Here is a 16,494-nt window from a genome sequence, read left to right as displayed (position 1 = left end):
TCCGTCTTCCGGCTGCGTTCTATCGCCAACCATAGAAGGGTTTACCCGCCAACCACCCAAACCCACTTTCCGCCCAATCCAAAGTTCAACTTTAATATTAGTTTCTCAATTATTAACCTAATTTTATACTTTTTTATTTTGGCTAAATAATATATTCTTTAATTGAATTTTAATATTTTAAAGTAAAAGATATTAGTTATATTATTTATAGAATTAAATTCTTAATTATATTTTCAGAATTTTAATTCTATATCAAATAATAATTAAAAGAAGCCCAGTATTATGAACGGCGAGAGAAAAATCGGTTTTTAGCTTGGGCGAAAAGTGCGTTTGGGCGGTTGGCGGGTGAACACTTCTAATTCCACGGCGCCTCATCGCGCCGACCTGCAGGTCAGCAAACCCTGACGTGACATAGGTCTCCTAAGCATCAACCACCCAACAACCATCCATCCAGACCGACTTCTGAGTTGAAGAGGTACCTCCAGGAGGTCTTGATCTCAGGGTTCCTGCCTGTCCCCTCCTCATGCCTCTTTGAGGATTGCACCGCCCTCCTTCCCAAGTCTGTGTTGGTGCTGATGTCGGCGTTGGGGTGTGTGTGCTGCCTCACTCTTTGCTACGCTGAGTATCAAGCTCTGGAGGATAATCTTGTGCCCTTCACGTTTGAAGACTCTACCCTAACTCTCTTGTTGCCGGATGAACCTTGGCATCAACGACTCAGCATAACTTGTAGCTGATGCCCGCTGGCCTGTTTACAAAACCACATACTCGTTGATTTGATCTTCCTTCTTTCTGCCTCGGATCCATGTATTTAGAACGATCATCCAGAATTCGAACCTATTCGGCATGGCAGGCCAAGCCTTAGCACTCCTCAGCATCCTGCTGCTTTGCACCCTCGGCAGAGCTCAGAAAGACAACGGCGGCAGTTGCGACTGCTTTAAAACGAATGGCTCCACCGGGGCATATTTCAGTTACCACCGCTTCTTCGACTACCGGAACGTCCCTTACTCACTCACTTCAAACCCGAAGGTCCTAACGAGCGCTTCAGACTCGAGTAATGCCCCGAACACAAGTGCCTTCTTCTCTAGAACTTCATGGACAGCAGATTGGGCTGCAGCGACTTGGGATAACAGCGATAGCATCAACACGCCAAATTCTGACGCAACCGTATTCATGATCAACTCGCCAAACAATGTTTACATAGGTATAGCTTTCCAAAGATCTGCCCACAGCAAGGCCATAAAGTAATTGTTTCCTCACAGAGTCCAGCATCGATGAGAATCCTGCCTATAACACCTACCTCACTCTCCGAACAGTGCGGACGGCAGACTTCCAGTCCGCAGCCGAAATCGACACCACAGCCCTCAACTACCACTACCTATCCGCGCGTTACCTCGCGCGTACGGTCGGCGATGCCGGTGGCTGTGGAGGCATCTTCACATGGCGGTGTCCCTCCGGCTCCTGCTCTGCATCCTCGTCCGACGTCGAAGAAGCCGACATTGAGATCCTGACCGCGGGTCCGCAAACCAAGATCCAGCTCACTAACCAACCTTCCGAGTCTGCATCAGGTCATTCCGTACCCGAAGCGACAATCAATGCCACGCTCCCCAATGACTTGGAGTGGAGTGCATGGAACGAGTACCGTTACGACTGGTTGCCCAACCTGAGCACCTGGTACGTGAATGGAGTGAGCGTGGGAAGCATCAGTTTCCAAGCGCCTAAGAATCCCGCAGGCCTGATTCTGAATATGTGGAGTAATGGCGGGAGCTGGACGGGGAATATGAGTGTTGGCGATTCATCGTACTTGCAGATACAGTGGATTGAGATTGCTTATAACACATCGGGTCCGGTAAAGGGCTCGAAGATGGTGCGTGACGGACTTAAGTTACTGGGGCGGGTGGCGGAACCTGTCACTTCTCAGGTAAGCGAGCAACGAAGTCCCCACGGAGACTTTCATCCTTCTGCTTCTCGGCCGCACGATCGCGGATGGCTGTTATCCCGTGGCTCGGGCTGCCGTGTTGTCTGCAGCGTTGACACCAATGTGACGTCGACGGGGACGCCCGTAGAGGTGAGCATGGCGGGACGCGGGAAAGAGTGGCAAGCTACACGGCCACTAATAGTTGTGTCAGTGTTGTTGGGTTTTTGGTTTATGTCGTGAAATCGTAACAATAAACTATCTAAGAATAACGTTTATACCTTGTCATACCTAGTCCTTACTTGATAGACTAAGATTGATAAATGGGCTTCATCGGGTTGTTATTACATACGAAGAGAATAAATTACAACATAGGACGGGGGGAGGTTATAAGGAGAAGTACCTAGGTAGCTCGTTGTGGACAGAAAAACTCCAAATTTTCAATATTCCTAATCAAAGAAGGTCGATGGTCTGAACTTTGAGAAGAGAAGACCTGAGTTTTTGAGATCTTGGAAGTGATCTTAAAAGTACGGGAGCTCCGGGGAATTTTTCGAGAGGATTTAGTTGAAGAGTTCCATCGAACTTGGTATATTCAGTGCCTCTTTTATATCCACCGCGAGTGTAGGTAGAAAGGCAGGCGCGTCATATAATTAATCATTTGACCGTTCCTTTAGCAGAATCTTGTAGCAATAATTAGGAGAAAGGTTCCAGAATGGCTATGATTTGAGTCCGTATAACAACAACAAACTGAGAATAGGAGACATTTGTTCTCCTCTCCGGTATTGCCACCCCTGAATTTAATTAAGAAAATTAGCGAGCGCGCCTCCTATTACACGAGGCGAGATTCGGACCGTACCGATCTTTAACTGATAAATCGACTTGAGCCAAGGACCAAGCGTCGGGGGTTTCCGAAGGACATAAGGATAGCAAAACACAAGTTTATGGGGGGTTTTGCATCGTGGATACCCGAATGCCTTATGGCGGTATGCGTCTTTATACTTTTTCCCCTTCAAACTTCTTTAGGCTCGTAGACTACAACTATTTAACAAGCTATTAAGCCACCAAACGAAACGGCCACAGATAGAAGCCCCGAATGCGATGTGACTAAACTTCCTCTGTGGCAGTATTCCCGCATTCTCCCAAAATCATAGGATCGATGACGTCCCTCTCCCGCTCCCTCGCAATCCACCTCTGCACTTTCCAAAAAGCCCTCAAACATCCAATCGACAAGCCAAAGTCCTCCATTCCAATAGTCATTCCCGTGACAGCCATCTTCTTCTTCAAGAACCTGCCTTGCAAATCGTTACCTGCGCTCGGACATGCTACGAGGAGAATCCAGAGGAAGATGCCGGGGATCTCTTTCCATCGCAATAAGCCTACTGCAGAGATTTTGTCGAGAAGGGAGATGAATTGGGTGGGTATGTAGGCGTTTGTAAAGGGTCTGAGAGTTGCGATGCAGTTGGTGTATATGAGAGCTGTGATGCGTATAATCTCTAGGATGAGGTCCGCCTCTGGTATATCAGAAAGTCCAATTGGCGCTGGTATGATTTCCAACTGCTTGTGCAGCCACGAAGCGGTGCTTTGGATTTTTGATGTGCTGGCTTGTGTATCTGGTGAGGTTATGAATAAAGTGAGGAATCGAACGTCATCGAGAATTTCGGCCGCAGCAGTATTGAGATTCAGAGATTCTCGAGTCTGCTCGAAAGTAGTTGGTGAGGTGATTAACGGGCATTTCAAAGCCTCTGCATACGAGAGAGGAATAGGTGGGTCCGTATCTCGCGCGGGATTTAGTTCCTGCATTGACAGATCACGTTCGAAGCAGCAGGCGAGTTCATAATCCGTGCTTGCGAATAATCAGTCATTGCAAGCCGATCAAGAGTCATAGGTGCTTACAGGACAAAAACTGACTCCAAAACAGGATCTTTCATCCCTGTGTAACCTCCTCGAAGCTTGATCATTTGATTGAGACCCTTCACATGAGGCCACAACATCTCAGAAGATCCCCAGAAGAACTTTGTCGGGTCAGTGCCACTCGTTCTCAGTTAGCAGCGGCAAATAAATATCAACTCACTTCTGATATGGCAAGATGGATCACTGCCCGCAGTGCCTCCCCACCAACTTCACTGAAATCCCGTTTCAAAAATTGATTGATGATCTTGAAGACATGACTTTGAATCGAAAGCGTCTCAGCACTCTTTTTAACCATTAATTCCTGCTCACTGCTTTGCGTTGCAGATGCCATCATAATTGCAATATTTGGCATCAATGGCGACTGGATCATCCATGGTAACATTTCTCTCAGGAATAGGGGTGGGACGTTTCGTCCATCTATTGACACGAGATTTGGCACGACGTAGCTGTGAACTTGGAGAAGAATATTAGTATTTGGTGGATCCAGTTGTGCGAAAGAAACGTACAGAAATGGAGGAGCTCTGCGTTTTGGGATGTTTGCTTTATGGGAAGGCTGTACAGAGTGTTAATAGAAGTCAAGATTCCCCCAAACATTTTAGGACTTCCGTAAGGAGATTCATCTGGAGTGTGAGCGGGGCTTGGATTCGAAGAAAGGATGATCTCGCTGCTCCTCTCTACATCAGAATGGGCCTTTGTGAAGTAGCTGGAAACACTTTGATCGGTTATTGCGGATATTGCTGGGGATATTGACGCTGAATGATTTGGAGTGTGGGAGTCGTTGGAGTGTGAGTAAAGACTTTGAGATCTGGGTTCGCCGAGTTCAGGGGCACTAGAGCTGGAGGTGCCAGGGGAGTATTCTTCGATGTTGAGGGTAGGATCAAGATCTTCCCCGCTGTAGATCTAAATTTTAGAACTCTGTCTTGAGGGTCGGTGACAATAGAACTGACGAAGTCGTGTTCGGCTTCTTAGGCGGTTCAGCCCTCCCAACGCACGCAACAGGAGGATAACGTCTCAAGCAGTTACCGCAGGGCCCTCCTTCTTTCCGTGGGTTGCACTGTACAGCGTGAGCGCTCCGGATGCGTAAACAGGGGCTAACCAAAGAACCTTCTGCTTTCTCCGCCTACACTCCGTGCATGATTTTGCCTCACGTCGCCTAGTCCGCTTGACGGCTAGTGCCGGGGTTTGCTGCATACCGAGGTCGGGTAATGATGCCCTGCCAGCAAGCATGCATCAGCATTTCAACTTAACAGTTGTGGTTGAAGAGGAAAGAATAAAGCGTTTGAAATCCAAATAAGAATCCGAGGTCCAGAAAGCGAGCAGCTGAAACAGGGATGTTACGAGGTCCAATCATTTTTGAGGAATGGATGCGCCACCGCCACCATTTCAGCCAAACTCCGAAAATAAGCCCCAGAAAGGCAGGTAATCTGAAGAGTCAGCGGACATTGAGGGAGTCTAGCAATATTCCTTTGAATGTCGTCCCGTTCTTGCGGCTTAGCTTGGGATGAAGAACGCCGACGAGGGGTGGAACTTTCGTGGGGCAGCGAGGAGGGTAAAAAAGCCCGGGTAAGAAAGCCTGGGACAATGGACAATCTGGTAATTCAAAAGCTCCAAGAGTCGGTTCATGACTCTTACAATTAACTGAAACTGAGTTTCCCTATCACCCTAGAGAAACACCCGTTTCTCATCGTTGGTCCATGATGTGAAATTAAATTTACCCCTATTTTAAGCGAGCCCCTCATCCAACGTCTCAATTACCATCTCCCTCAGTTCGTACCGACGAAGACTATCTAAGCTGCGATACATCTAGAAGGCCATTAGCAGTGAAATTAGGAATTTGCCGAAAATACTTACGCAGCAGTCGCACCGAAAATCTCATTCCTATTCGCTCCACTGAAAAGCGCCAAGCCCAGCGAGAGAATCACAGTGAAGGCACCGATAATACCAAGACGTGCCCCTGGGGCGTGAACTAAATACAGAACAACCACGGACACCACGAGCAAGAGTGATGAAAGGACCGCTGTGGCAATTTGCATGAACAAAAGCAAGCTCGAGGGCTGGTGGTCAACCAGCCCTGGGATCAGCTCATCGCCACTGAATAAGCGTCTCCGCCTGAAAACCCGCCGGAATAGCGCTATCGAGTAGTCTGTGACTCGTTTTGAGAATTTTTTATCGCTTTCGGATCGCGGGCGAAGAGTTACTAAGTCGAGAATACTGTAGTTGTCCCATGTAGCTGAATCCCGTGGTGGCAAGAAGTTTGCCCCAAGTTCCGCAGTGGTCAACCATTTTCGTAGGAAATGAAGGTCGTTTCTAGCGGGCGGCTGTAGTGCAAGAATAGATGCTTGCTGCAAGAGTGCGTTGTCTTTTTGGTCAGTAAATTTGGAGTCCAGAAGGAAAACCTTGTCAGCCAAGAAAAGGAAAGAAAAATGTGAGCATACTGTATTCATTAAGCAGTTTACGAAGGCGAAGGACCAATTTGTAGCGTCCCGATGGGCCATCAAAGTCCCTGTCTCTCCGGTCTTGGCCGTCTGGGTAAACATCTCCTCGTTTCACTTTCTCGTACCATTCTTCCGAAAATCCAGGGTAGTGGTTTTGGTTAGCAGCTACTTCGCTATAAATCTCTTCTAGGGCAGTGATTTCAGCTTGTAGGAAGAGGACGTTTTGCAGGTTCAGAGCTCCAAATCGGCGAAAGATAGCGAGTTCGGGATACACGCCCATTAATTGTGCCAATCCCTCGTAACCCGTCGGTCTCTTTGGGCCTTCCTCGAGATCTTCGGGAGGACCCGTTGACAATGCCGGACTGGGTGGAATATTCTGTATATTAGGCCTTGCCATCGTCGTAATAATGGTGGGTTGCTAGCTTTAATTATGGTGTCCGCGAAGGCGGTCTCCTATCAATCCTAAGGTGATTGCCAAGTCATCATGCAGCCTTGCCGCATGTGGCTGGGACACGAATACGAACAAAGTATTGCCAGTCACCGATTATACGGCATGTTTAAGTATGCTGATTAAATCATGCCCTGATTTGATATGTTGATTTCGATAGCCAGTTGAGTCGCAAGTTGCTTGGAAAGACTTCCCTAAACAGCTTCCCCAAGAGGATTGTTGCGGATATGGAATCGATCATCGACAGAGCCAGAGGAACTAAATTGTGTCACACAATCGCCTTCACCATCAATTGTGAGAAAATTCTGGTGAACACCAGCGCAATTTGTTCCTTAAGTTCGGCGAGAAGTCACGCTGTGTGCTCCCCCAATCCACCACCCTGCCTTCTACAACAATGCCCAGGTAAAGTAACGAGTTCTTTAGTCTAAATGTATATGCCTCCCGCCAGGCCATTGAGCTATATTCCTCCGAGCAATATTTTCTCTATCCCTCTAACCTTAGTAAAAGCAATCACTAGTCACCTATCCAGTCAGTCATAATTCCGTTCTTTGGAACTTAAGCACAGTCAAACATGAACTGCCAGTGGTGCGCATCGATGCCGCTATCATTCTTGTTCCACTGCTCCATGTAAATGCCCTGGATTTACCGCTGTAGTGTTGGGTAACATATTTGAGCCCCGGAACATTATTGCGAGTATAGTTGTCCACAGTATACGAGAGTTAGCTAGCCATAGAGAACCAGGTATTCTCAAGGTTGAAGTCACCAGGGGGGTAACCGATGAGATCGTAATTCATGCCGAAGATGTAGAAGGTGATATCCCAGGTGTAGCATTTGGCATGTTGTTCTTCTTCTGGTAGAGGGCGAGAAAGCATCCCTTGAGGTAGAATTGCTGCAGTCCGCCCTTAAGAGAGTCGCAGGCGTTGCGGTATAAGATTCCGTTGGACATCTGACGGTCGAAGACGGCGGTGTCGTTTCGCGCAATCTCCGCCGGGAGTGGAGCAGCGGTAGTGAAGGTGAAGAGGCACGGCCGAAAGAGGAAGCCGAAGATTGTTTGTGTGAAGAGGAATTCATCTTGGATGTACGAAAGTGGTACAGGTTAATAGACATGGAAGAATGGGTTCGGAGTGCTTGCTCGTGAGAGGATTAGAGGCTGGCTCTCTAGAGGTGGCAACTATAGGAATTCTGTAGGATTTGACAGATGTGTGCAGTGAAATACAAGTTTTGGGTATAACGATGAGAGTGGGATAGAGAGGATAACGGAAGTGATGGGTGGAGTGGTGGAGTATGAAAGTGATGCGCGTTGTGAAAAGTGAACTTATTTTCAAACTCGTGGTCGGATTGCTTTCTTGCTTGCCCGAATATTCTGGTGCATGATGTTGATGGATGAGAATTGGAAGGTAGCCTTTAGAAAGAATGGATGTAGGTGTAATATTAGGCTGGGAGATGTTGTAGAAGAGAAGGTGTAGAGCGTTGGTTTGAGAGAGATGGTGTTGAAAAGGGGCAAAGCAAGAGATGGTTGTAGAAGAGAGGATGCAGAAGAGGTGCGACAGAGAGAGAAAATCATTTGATACCTGTCGTCAGCCAGTATGTGATCCCCAATAACTTCTTTGTAATTCACCTTCAGGTACTACGGCACTCACATGACTTACCTTTACCCCTTGAAATAGCATATTGGAAAACTGTTCCCAGGTATTTGCAAATCGAACCAGGTAAGATTGAAGGCCAAAGAAATGCTATTTCCGCAAATGAAGCAAGCACCTAGTCAAGCCTTGAATTCTTGGCCTGCATCAAATAACGCAACGGTTGCCCCATACCGGGGTAGATTTCCATCAACGCCTCAGCTCTACGCCTCAATAACCCAGAAGCATTCGTTCATTCCCCAGAAAACCAACGCAAAGCCTCACCAGCCCCTCATTCCTGATACGGTATTCCAATCCCCCACGCTCTAACAACTGAACAAGAAACGCCAGTTAAAAACGTTGAATCCGCTATCATTCTCCTCCCACTCCATATACCAATTGCCACCATGAGTATCATAATGCCTGCCCGCATACCAAAACTCCGGCACGAAAGCCAGCGTAATAGCGTCAACGGTCCACGGCAGTTGGCTATCCACGCTAACCCAATTGCCATCGAGGTTGACGCCGGGGACGTAGCCGATCAGCTCGCAGGTGTTGCGGAAGATGTAGAGCGAGCTCCAATTCATCCACTCGCCGATGTCGATGTCGATGGATTTGGAGCTGATGATGAAGAAGCACTGGTCGGGGCCTTGAGCAAAATGGGTGTCGCACAGGTTGCCAGTGAACACACCGGAGAATTGGCGGGGGTTGAGGGGATTGGGTGTGGTAGGGGCCGGCAGTGGGTTGGCGGTGCAGAAGGTGGAGAAGAGGAGAAAGGTGAGGAGGGCGAGGAGTGACTTGACGGGAGGAGAATGCATCGTGGATTGGAATTCGAGTGTCAATGGTGAAATGGCTGTGATGTCACCTAAGTCAGATTGTTCCATGGTAAGAGGGCTGAAACAACAGGGATTGTAACTAACATGATTGCTTGGAGTTTGGTCGCCGCAGAAATAGCGTTGAGTTGAATTGTGTTTGAGAGCGAGCAAAGGGTTAGGCTTTGAGGTGGAAGTATCTGGGCGCGATTATTTGGAAATAGCGCTAGTGAATACGCCCGTGTATTTGCTGGTGTGGAGATCGGAGGTTGTGTTCTCAAGAGATGATAGCGCCAGGTGCATTTATGCGATGATGGCTGTCAGTCATGTGCAGAATGAACAGATGTTGTGAAAGGGTATCGGGAAGGAAGGAGTGCCATTTTGCCAGCCGCGATATTCTTCCGACACATTTCCCGTTGCACAAATTCACTCGGATCAACCACCTCTCTGGCAGGCATTGAGATAATCTATTTCCTTTATTTGCAAATGTGGCGTTATTGACTTGCTTCTATGAAGGTGAGGTCCTGCAATGAAGGCACTATTCCCATGTCTCAACGGAATCCTCGCTAAGCCCAAACACCACTTCAAAGGCTCAGGACAGCCACAAGGTTTTAATTTTAGAGGTTGAAATAAATTTACTTCCCCTGCTTTAGGCATACTATTAGATATGGTAAATTCAATGCACTCTCCAAGGAGCGGCTGAGAATTTGGAGGTGTGTCGAATGGTTTCCTTTGGCTAAGCGAATCCCCGCCCCTTCTTTAAGCGAGAATTTCTCTGTGTTAACAACGTCATCACTTGCGCATTTCCTCGAGTTCAAACCATGAAATACTACGCAACGCTTCGGAATTCATCTATCTGCAAGTGTTTGTCATGTTTAAATCAGCGAAGAGATCTCCATATCCCCTTTCCAGTATTCCCATTCCCAGGTTGGCAGTTCCTTCCATGTTCTGTTCGCATCCCCATTTCCCCATCCCCATGTTGCCGAATCTATAATTGCAGCATATTGAAGCATTCAAATTGGAGTGCATTCTATAGAATCAATGCAAAACTCTCAACCCCACCGACTGATCCAGCGCCCCCCCCCAAAAAAAACATCGAGCTCCTCCCTCCGCCACCCTTTCTCAGCGACACTGAAACGGCAGGCCTGCAGTTTTGTATCCATCGTTAAGATACATTGGCGCCCAATCGAGCTACGTCAGATCGACCAGCGGCTCCCTCATCCCGAAGCCGGCATACCAGATGTAGGGGTTGAAGTTGCCGCCCCCTGGGCTCGAGGGGTCCCCTGGGATTTGGATATCGACTGTCCAAGGGAGCTGGGAACCGAGAGCGTAACCTTGGGGCTGCATTTTGAAGTATCCATATGGCACATAATGGTTGTAACCAATCTTGTTGCAGCCATTGTCGTAGAGCCAGAGCTGCGCCTGTTTGAGAGTAGATGTTAGCAAGAGCAGTGTAATTTCGGGAATGGGAGGGTGATGGAGGGACGCACAAAGCCCCAGTCGTCGTGGGTGACATATGCCAGCGTGCACATGCTTGAGTCACCATAGTTAGTCATGCAGGTTCCGATCGCATGTGCGCATCCCGTACTGTGGCTGCAGGGATAGATTTCGTAGTGCATGTCGTCACGGGCGACGATTAATGAGCTTCGTTCTGGCTCGAGCGTGGATACATTAACCGATTCGCTGCGCTCTTCGTCCAGGCGCTTGACAGCCTGTTTATGGCACTGGAATGGCAGCCTTACGCCACTGTACCCTCCGAGATTATACTGGGCTCCCCAGCTCCTGTACTGCGTACTGTCCCAGATCTGCAATCCGGAGTCTGCATTCCAGAGCTTAATCCAGAAGTTCCTGTCGATGGCGTTTGTGGCGTTGCCTATGATCTGGACATTGACAGCGTAGGGAAGCCGGGAGTGGAGAGCGTAGCCCTGGGGCTGTTGCTGCAATTTGTCGTACGTAATGTTGCCGTCGAAGGCTCCGAGGGATTGGCAGTTATTGTCCCAGAGCTCGAGAGCTGCCTATTTGAACGAACACGTTAGATGTGATGATTCGGATTTAAGAATGGGAAGTGAGGGGGAGACACACGAAGCCCCAGTCCTCTTTCGTAGTGTAGCTTATCGTGCACATTCTTGAGTCATCATAGTTGGCCATGCATACTGGGAGTTTGAGTACGCAGTTTGGTTCATCGGTGCACGGATATTGGGTTTCGTAGATGTCATCTCCTCGGGCGAAGATTTCTCCTCGCTCTTTCTTGACGAGCTTGGATAGCTGACGCACGAGTTGAGAGGTAGTATTAGCAACGATGCCGGAGATCGGGGAGGCGGCTGACAGATTGACGAAGCCGAGAAGGAGAAGACCGAGGAAAGTGAATAGGTGTGTGACACCGGATTGATGCATTGTGACAGTGAAAGTGACTCGAAAGTGGATAGATTTGTTTGTTGAGGTCTTGGGATGAGGGTGATATGTAGCCTGACCTATCATACCATGAAAGAGTGATTGTGGGAAATGACAAGAGAAGATTTATGTAAACCTTGCGGAATGTGTTGCATGGATAAAGTGTTGTGCGTGAAGTGTCTGTTGTTGGGGGAAAGATGAATGTGAGAGTAGGTTCAGAGGAAGTGGTGGTTAAAGGAAGAGCGGGAAAATCGAACCGAAGGCGTAAATATTGGTGAGTGTGATGACTTGGGAAATTATGACGTAGTTGAAAGAGCTGTGAGTAGATGTCCTTTGCGGAAGGAACGAGGGGGCTGTGATTGTGAATTATGTATAGGAGAGAGGTTAAGGTGAGAGGTGAGTCAATTGAAGTTGTGCCTTCCTCTCTGCAAGCCTAAAACTATGATTGAACTTATGACATGCCAGCTAATGGGGTGAAGATATCAACGAACACTAAAAAAGCATTCTTATGTTATGTTAAAGAAAAACAGAGGAGGGAGGTGACTAAGAGTCGTGCCTTCCTATGCCAGTGAACGAAGTCTTACAAAACAGTAAAGAAAGTGACCAATGGCAGCTGAAATCATGTCTCAAAACACCATACACGACTGGATGAATGCGTGACATCCCCAGTCTTTATCATGTAAGAGTTAGAAAGAGAAGAGAAGTCGCAAAGAAATAGATAAAGCAAATTCAGAGGAAAGTTAGCACTTGAAACATACCAATTTAAGCCCTCTGTACATATCACAATAGCAGAAGGAAACTCGACACCGAGTCTAGGCAAGCTGACAAGAGTCCCTCGTCCACACAGCAGCATGCCTCAAGAGAACTTCTCCTTCCAGAATAGTACCATTCATCATTTGCCCAACTTCTTCCTCAGGATCAGCAATTAACATCAAGCCAACATCCAAGGATTTGGCTCTGATAGATTGTGTAGAATTTCGCTTGAAGCACTCCACACAACAAATTCAATTCATCCTCTAAGTGCAGCTGTGTACGAAGATCCTAGGAGACTTGCTCAGCACCCTCAAATCCTTCCTGTCCTCCTTCAGCCAAACACCCGGATTCGCAATGTAAACTTGCTCTTCCCCCCACCCCTGCGACACGACTGATATACTCCCTATACCTCAAATTACAACCAGGAACTCCAGCTGCCTTTGCATTCCCATGTAAAAGCTAATCTTACACCCACGGTTTAATCGAAAGGAAGAGCAATAAGTAAGCCAGATAATGAAGCAACGGAAAGAAAACCCGGCACATCCAAGACCTTTACTCCTTCGCCGGCAGGCCAGCATCCATCGGGGTTTTCCCAGAGTGCGAAACTCGCTCCATATTATATCCACACCATCTCCAATTCCTTCACTTCTTCTACCCTTCTCTTCCACCATCAAAGCTGACGCCTCACCCTATCTATACCTACGGCCCAAAAACAGCGGCCCAGAAATCCATACTCCTCACCCCCTCCACCCCCGCCTCGCCCAAGCTATCCACCGCATGCTGAAGCGCGTCGAAATAAGCTTCGACTTGTACCCGTTCGGCATCACTGACGCCTGTATCTACCAACCGTTGGATATCCGCTTCCCGCTTACGGAGCGTGTAGCTGACCTCCCAGAAGCCGTCTTGCATGCCCTCATTCGTCGGCATGATAGCCTCCCTGATTAGTTTCAAGGGGGAGAGCGAGGTGACGATGTTCTTGACCTGCGAGGGCGAGAGGACGGTGCGGATGTTTGCGGCCGAGGGGACGGGCCGCTTGGCTTCGAGGAGGGCGCGCAGGAGGGCGGTCCAGACGTGCGGGGTGGAGGCGGGGGATGAGGCGCGGAGGGACCATTCGGCGATGCAGAGTCTTGTGTTGGGAGAGAGGTGCGGTGAGAGAGCGGCGAGTAGCTCAGGCAGCACGGCAGGGTTCTCGAAGTACCAGAGCGAGTGCGCCAGCACGATGTAATCATAGGCCGGCCCGGCGTACTGCTCTACGTACGAGGTTGCGGTTGCGTGGTGGAAGCTTATCCTCGCCCCGAGTGGAGTCGTCAGGATGTGGCTTTGGGCGTCTTTTAGGGGGGGCGTGCCGTAGTCTGGGGAGCCCGGGTCGACGGCGTCGATGTGGCCGCTGGGACCGACGGCGTGCGCGAGCGCGATGGTGGTGTCGCCTTGCCCGCAGCCGAGCTCGAGGACGCGGGAGCCCGGGGCGAGGGCCCAGAAGTTGACGATGTCGAGGCGGTGCTGCATCTGCGAGGTCAGACCTGCGGAGGATTCTTCTGTGGGCTCGGAACGCGTTTCGAGGAAGTGGGGGGCGAGTTCAGCGGCCAGAGATGGGGAGGGGACTGCCATGTTTGTTTGCGCAGTTTATGGGCTGATGTTTTTTTTGAGAGAAGTCTTCTGTTGTGGTTGTGAGATTTTAAGAAAGACGAAATTGCGATGTGATATTTTGATATGCTATTCAGATGAAGGGATTTACTGATTGTATGGTTGTTTTCGTGGAAGTGAAATTTTAGCTAGACTTATAGACTTAAATACAGAAAATCTCACAACAGACAAGAGAAAGAGTCATGAAATCTCACGCTCATGCGGTACTTGGTTGAAGTACGAGGTACAAATGAAAACTCTGCTCGGCGCTGAATAAGAAGGCTATGCACGCAATGAATTCCCCGATTAAGCGAGTGAGTCACTCAGGGGGGAGATTTCGACTCAGTCACGTGCTCACATGCGGCCACCCCCGACGTTCCCATTCTCAACCCAACTCAATTTGCTGCCTTCCTTCTTGAAAGCCGGGGCTGCGACTTGCAATAACCACCGCGCAAGGCACCGTTGCGCAACTTTAAGCACCAGTCAAGGGGTGAGCCTGCTGTTGAAAAGGACCATCACATGGAGTATCTGCAAGCCGCCGCTATCGCAAGTGGAAGTCCACAAGCTTTCTGCCCGCCCCCTCGATGCTTTCCGAGATGCGCAGATCGTGGCTTGAGGAGCAGGCCGGGCTCTGCTCGTCCCGATTGGCCGCTCGCCAGATTGGCAGCGATCTCATCAGGAAGGTCGGGGATAAGCGAGTGCTGCCCTCGCTTCCGCGCCGATTCGGCCGTCCGAGGAACGTTCTTGGCTTCCGTGCAGACTTCTGCTGCGAGTGCCCGGAGCGAGGTCGAATTCTCGTGCATGCAATCAATCCTGCGGGATTCCGAACAAAAAAATACAATAAAAAGGAAGGGTGATGACTTGGCTGCAGCAAGCTGAGCTGTGCCCGACCCGGGAAATCCGGTGACGGACTGCTGCTGCGGGGCCGTTGCCTCGCTGCTGGGTCGAAATGTAATAATATATCTGAGTTCAGAGGTGCGGATGGAGGTGAGGCGCAGAGAAGTCTTGGAGGGGTGGGGGCTGGCTTGATGAGATGGGGGGATTATTCTGGCGCTGCGTCGGGGGGTCGGGGATCAGCGATTTATTGTCCCGGTTGACTGACGAGGGGAGGGGGTCGTCGTGACTCGTCACGCTCCCGCAAGGTCTGCTGGAAATATACAGTAGATGTGCAACCAACAATCCAGCGACATGTTCTCAATGTCCGCATTTGTCGTCGAGTGCGGTTGGAGTGTGGGGCTCGCAGAGGCGCAAGATGGATGGTGTGAGCGTGGGATGGAGGGGTGGGAGTGGAAAAGCTGCTGTTTGGCTGTACTGTCGTCAATACTGTATGAGAGTTTCAGGGGAGAGGCGGCCTGGAAAAAGGAACGGAAAGCTGAAACACTGAAACATCTTTTCCTGACGTCTGCGAATGGGAACAGCAGGCGGCGAGCCCCGAGGCATCTAGTCTTTCCTGCAAGATGGCGGGAATCAAGGGATGGCCCAAGACTGTTTGTTGACCTCTGGATAATGCGAATTGAATGTTGGCGAAAGCCGATGAGGAAGGTAGTAAGGGAGATGAGGGCCTTGTCTCGCGAGAGGGAGGCTTTTTAAATGGGTGTAGGGTGTTTGTGGCTGGCGTTTGCAAGCTTGCAATGTGGTGAGCCGTGAGCCTCGAGTTCCTCGGCGGGAAAAGGGGGCGGAGGGGGGCGGACATGCGCGTATGTACTGGCGGCGGTTTGCAAGTGTTGTGCAAACCTCTGCCTCGTGAGCGGCTTGACGACGTTGAATTGGCCGTTTAGGGGAACAGTACCTGGCCGGTCTCCGCTCCTGCAGCCAGCGTCAGCGCTTCTGAGGCCTGATGCTAACCTTAATTTGCAAAGTCGGGGCATCTTACATTCCTCTTCCTCGGCCGTGAGCGCTAGAAGCTTCACAGAAGAATCATCAGCGCCGATCCCCAGTGACGAAGCAGTGGATGCACGCTTCACGCTTGTAAAATTACCGAGGCGAGGGCAGGAGGTCGACAGCACCGACAGCACCGACACCACCGACACCACCGAGCACCATGCGCACTGCTGCAGATAAGAGATCATAATGCAGCAGGTTATTAAATAAAGCGCCGGACTCCCTCACTCCCTTGTGAGGCCTGCGAGCCAATACCGCGATCCCCTACTGTGCAGGCAGGGAGTGGCGCAGAGCGCACGCCTTAATATAAATTTACGTGCGTGCAATCCCAACCTTAAACCGGCGCGCACTTGGAATGGAAGGGCATTGGAACTTGGAACACTTCTAGCGCACTTCTCGAAGGCCCGCAGACCAACTCGGCTCGTGGCGCGGCGAGGGCTGCCCCGCTCTTTTTCCCCTGGCCGTCCAATCACAGCCGCGTTCAGGGACGCTGGGCTGCTTCCCCGTCGGCCTCGACTGGCTGCTTCCTGGCTGCTCTTGCGCTGGCCTTGTTGGTCGTTCTCTCTGCTGCCCTTGCTGCCCTTGCTGCCCTGCCCTTCTCGGCTTCTCCTCCCTGCGGGTCCTGGCCTGGCCTCCCACTCGCTCACTTACTCACCACCATCGCGAACGCCTTCAATCGTCCCGTCTCCACTTCACTCGACCTCCCCCC

General features: G+C 49.9%; 5 protein-coding genes across 5 annotated transcripts; 1 reads left to right on the top strand and 4 right to left on the bottom strand.

Moving 5' to 3' along the window:
- The first annotated feature begins 414 nt into the window (after positions 1 to 414).
- Positions 415 to 2,378, top strand: K444DRAFT_564373 (glycoside hydrolase family 16 protein). The gene is made up of 2 exons (XM_024877059.1): positions 415 to 1,201; positions 1,260 to 2,378. The coding sequence occupies exons 1-2, from the start codon at positions 844 to 846 to the stop codon at positions 2,153 to 2,155; spliced, it is 1,254 nt and encodes a 417-aa protein (XP_024734928.1). The 5' UTR covers positions 415 to 843; the 3' UTR covers positions 2,156 to 2,378.
- Positions 2,379 to 2,876: 498 nt separating this feature from the next.
- K444DRAFT_592324 (uncharacterized protein) lies at positions 2,877 to 5,076 on the bottom strand. The gene is made up of 6 exons (XM_024878236.1): positions 4,928 to 5,076; positions 4,771 to 4,877; positions 4,330 to 4,715; positions 3,984 to 4,276; positions 3,806 to 3,924; positions 2,877 to 3,755 (listed from the first exon to the last, which is right to left on the bottom strand). The coding sequence occupies exons 1-6, from the start codon at positions 5,048 to 5,050 to the stop codon at positions 3,017 to 3,019; spliced, it is 1,767 nt and encodes a 588-aa protein (XP_024734927.1). The 5' UTR covers positions 5,051 to 5,076; the 3' UTR covers positions 2,877 to 3,016.
- Positions 5,077 to 8,651: 3,575 nt separating this feature from the next.
- Positions 8,652 to 9,143, bottom strand: K444DRAFT_631382 (uncharacterized protein; the record flags this gene model as incomplete). The annotated part of the gene is made up of 1 exon (XM_024883351.1): positions 8,652 to 9,143. The coding sequence occupies one exon, from the start codon at positions 9,141 to 9,143 to the stop codon at positions 8,652 to 8,654; it is 492 nt and encodes a 163-aa protein (XP_024734926.1).
- Positions 9,144 to 9,974: 831 nt separating this feature from the next.
- On the bottom strand, positions 9,975 to 11,531 carry K444DRAFT_664801 (uncharacterized protein; the record flags this gene model as incomplete). The annotated part of the gene is made up of 3 exons (XM_024887007.1): positions 9,975 to 10,559; positions 10,628 to 11,152; positions 11,220 to 11,531. The coding sequence occupies 3 exons, from the start codon at positions 11,529 to 11,531 to the stop codon at positions 10,329 to 10,331; spliced, it is 1,068 nt and encodes a 355-aa protein (XP_024734925.1). The 3' UTR covers positions 9,975 to 10,328.
- A 1,149-nt stretch (positions 11,532 to 12,680) lies between these two features.
- On the bottom strand, positions 12,681 to 14,156 carry K444DRAFT_20524 (S-adenosyl-L-methionine-dependent methyltransferase). Its single transcript, XM_024871034.1, has one exon. It carries the CDS (start codon positions 13,887 to 13,889, stop codon positions 12,981 to 12,983), a length of 909 nt encoding a protein of 302 aa, XP_024734924.1. The 5' UTR covers positions 13,890 to 14,156; the 3' UTR covers positions 12,681 to 12,980.
- Positions 14,157 to 16,494: the final 2,338 nt, after the last annotated feature.

The sequence above is a fragment of the Hyaloscypha bicolor genome, assembly GCF_002865645.1.
Source record: "Hyaloscypha bicolor E unplaced genomic scaffold K444scaffold_107, whole genome shotgun sequence".
In the NCBI taxonomy this organism is placed as follows: domain Eukaryota; kingdom Fungi; phylum Ascomycota; class Leotiomycetes; order Helotiales; family Hyaloscyphaceae; genus Hyaloscypha; species Hyaloscypha bicolor.
The sequence above is the reverse complement of the archived record's forward strand: the minus strand, read 5'-3'. Positions and strand labels throughout refer to the sequence as shown.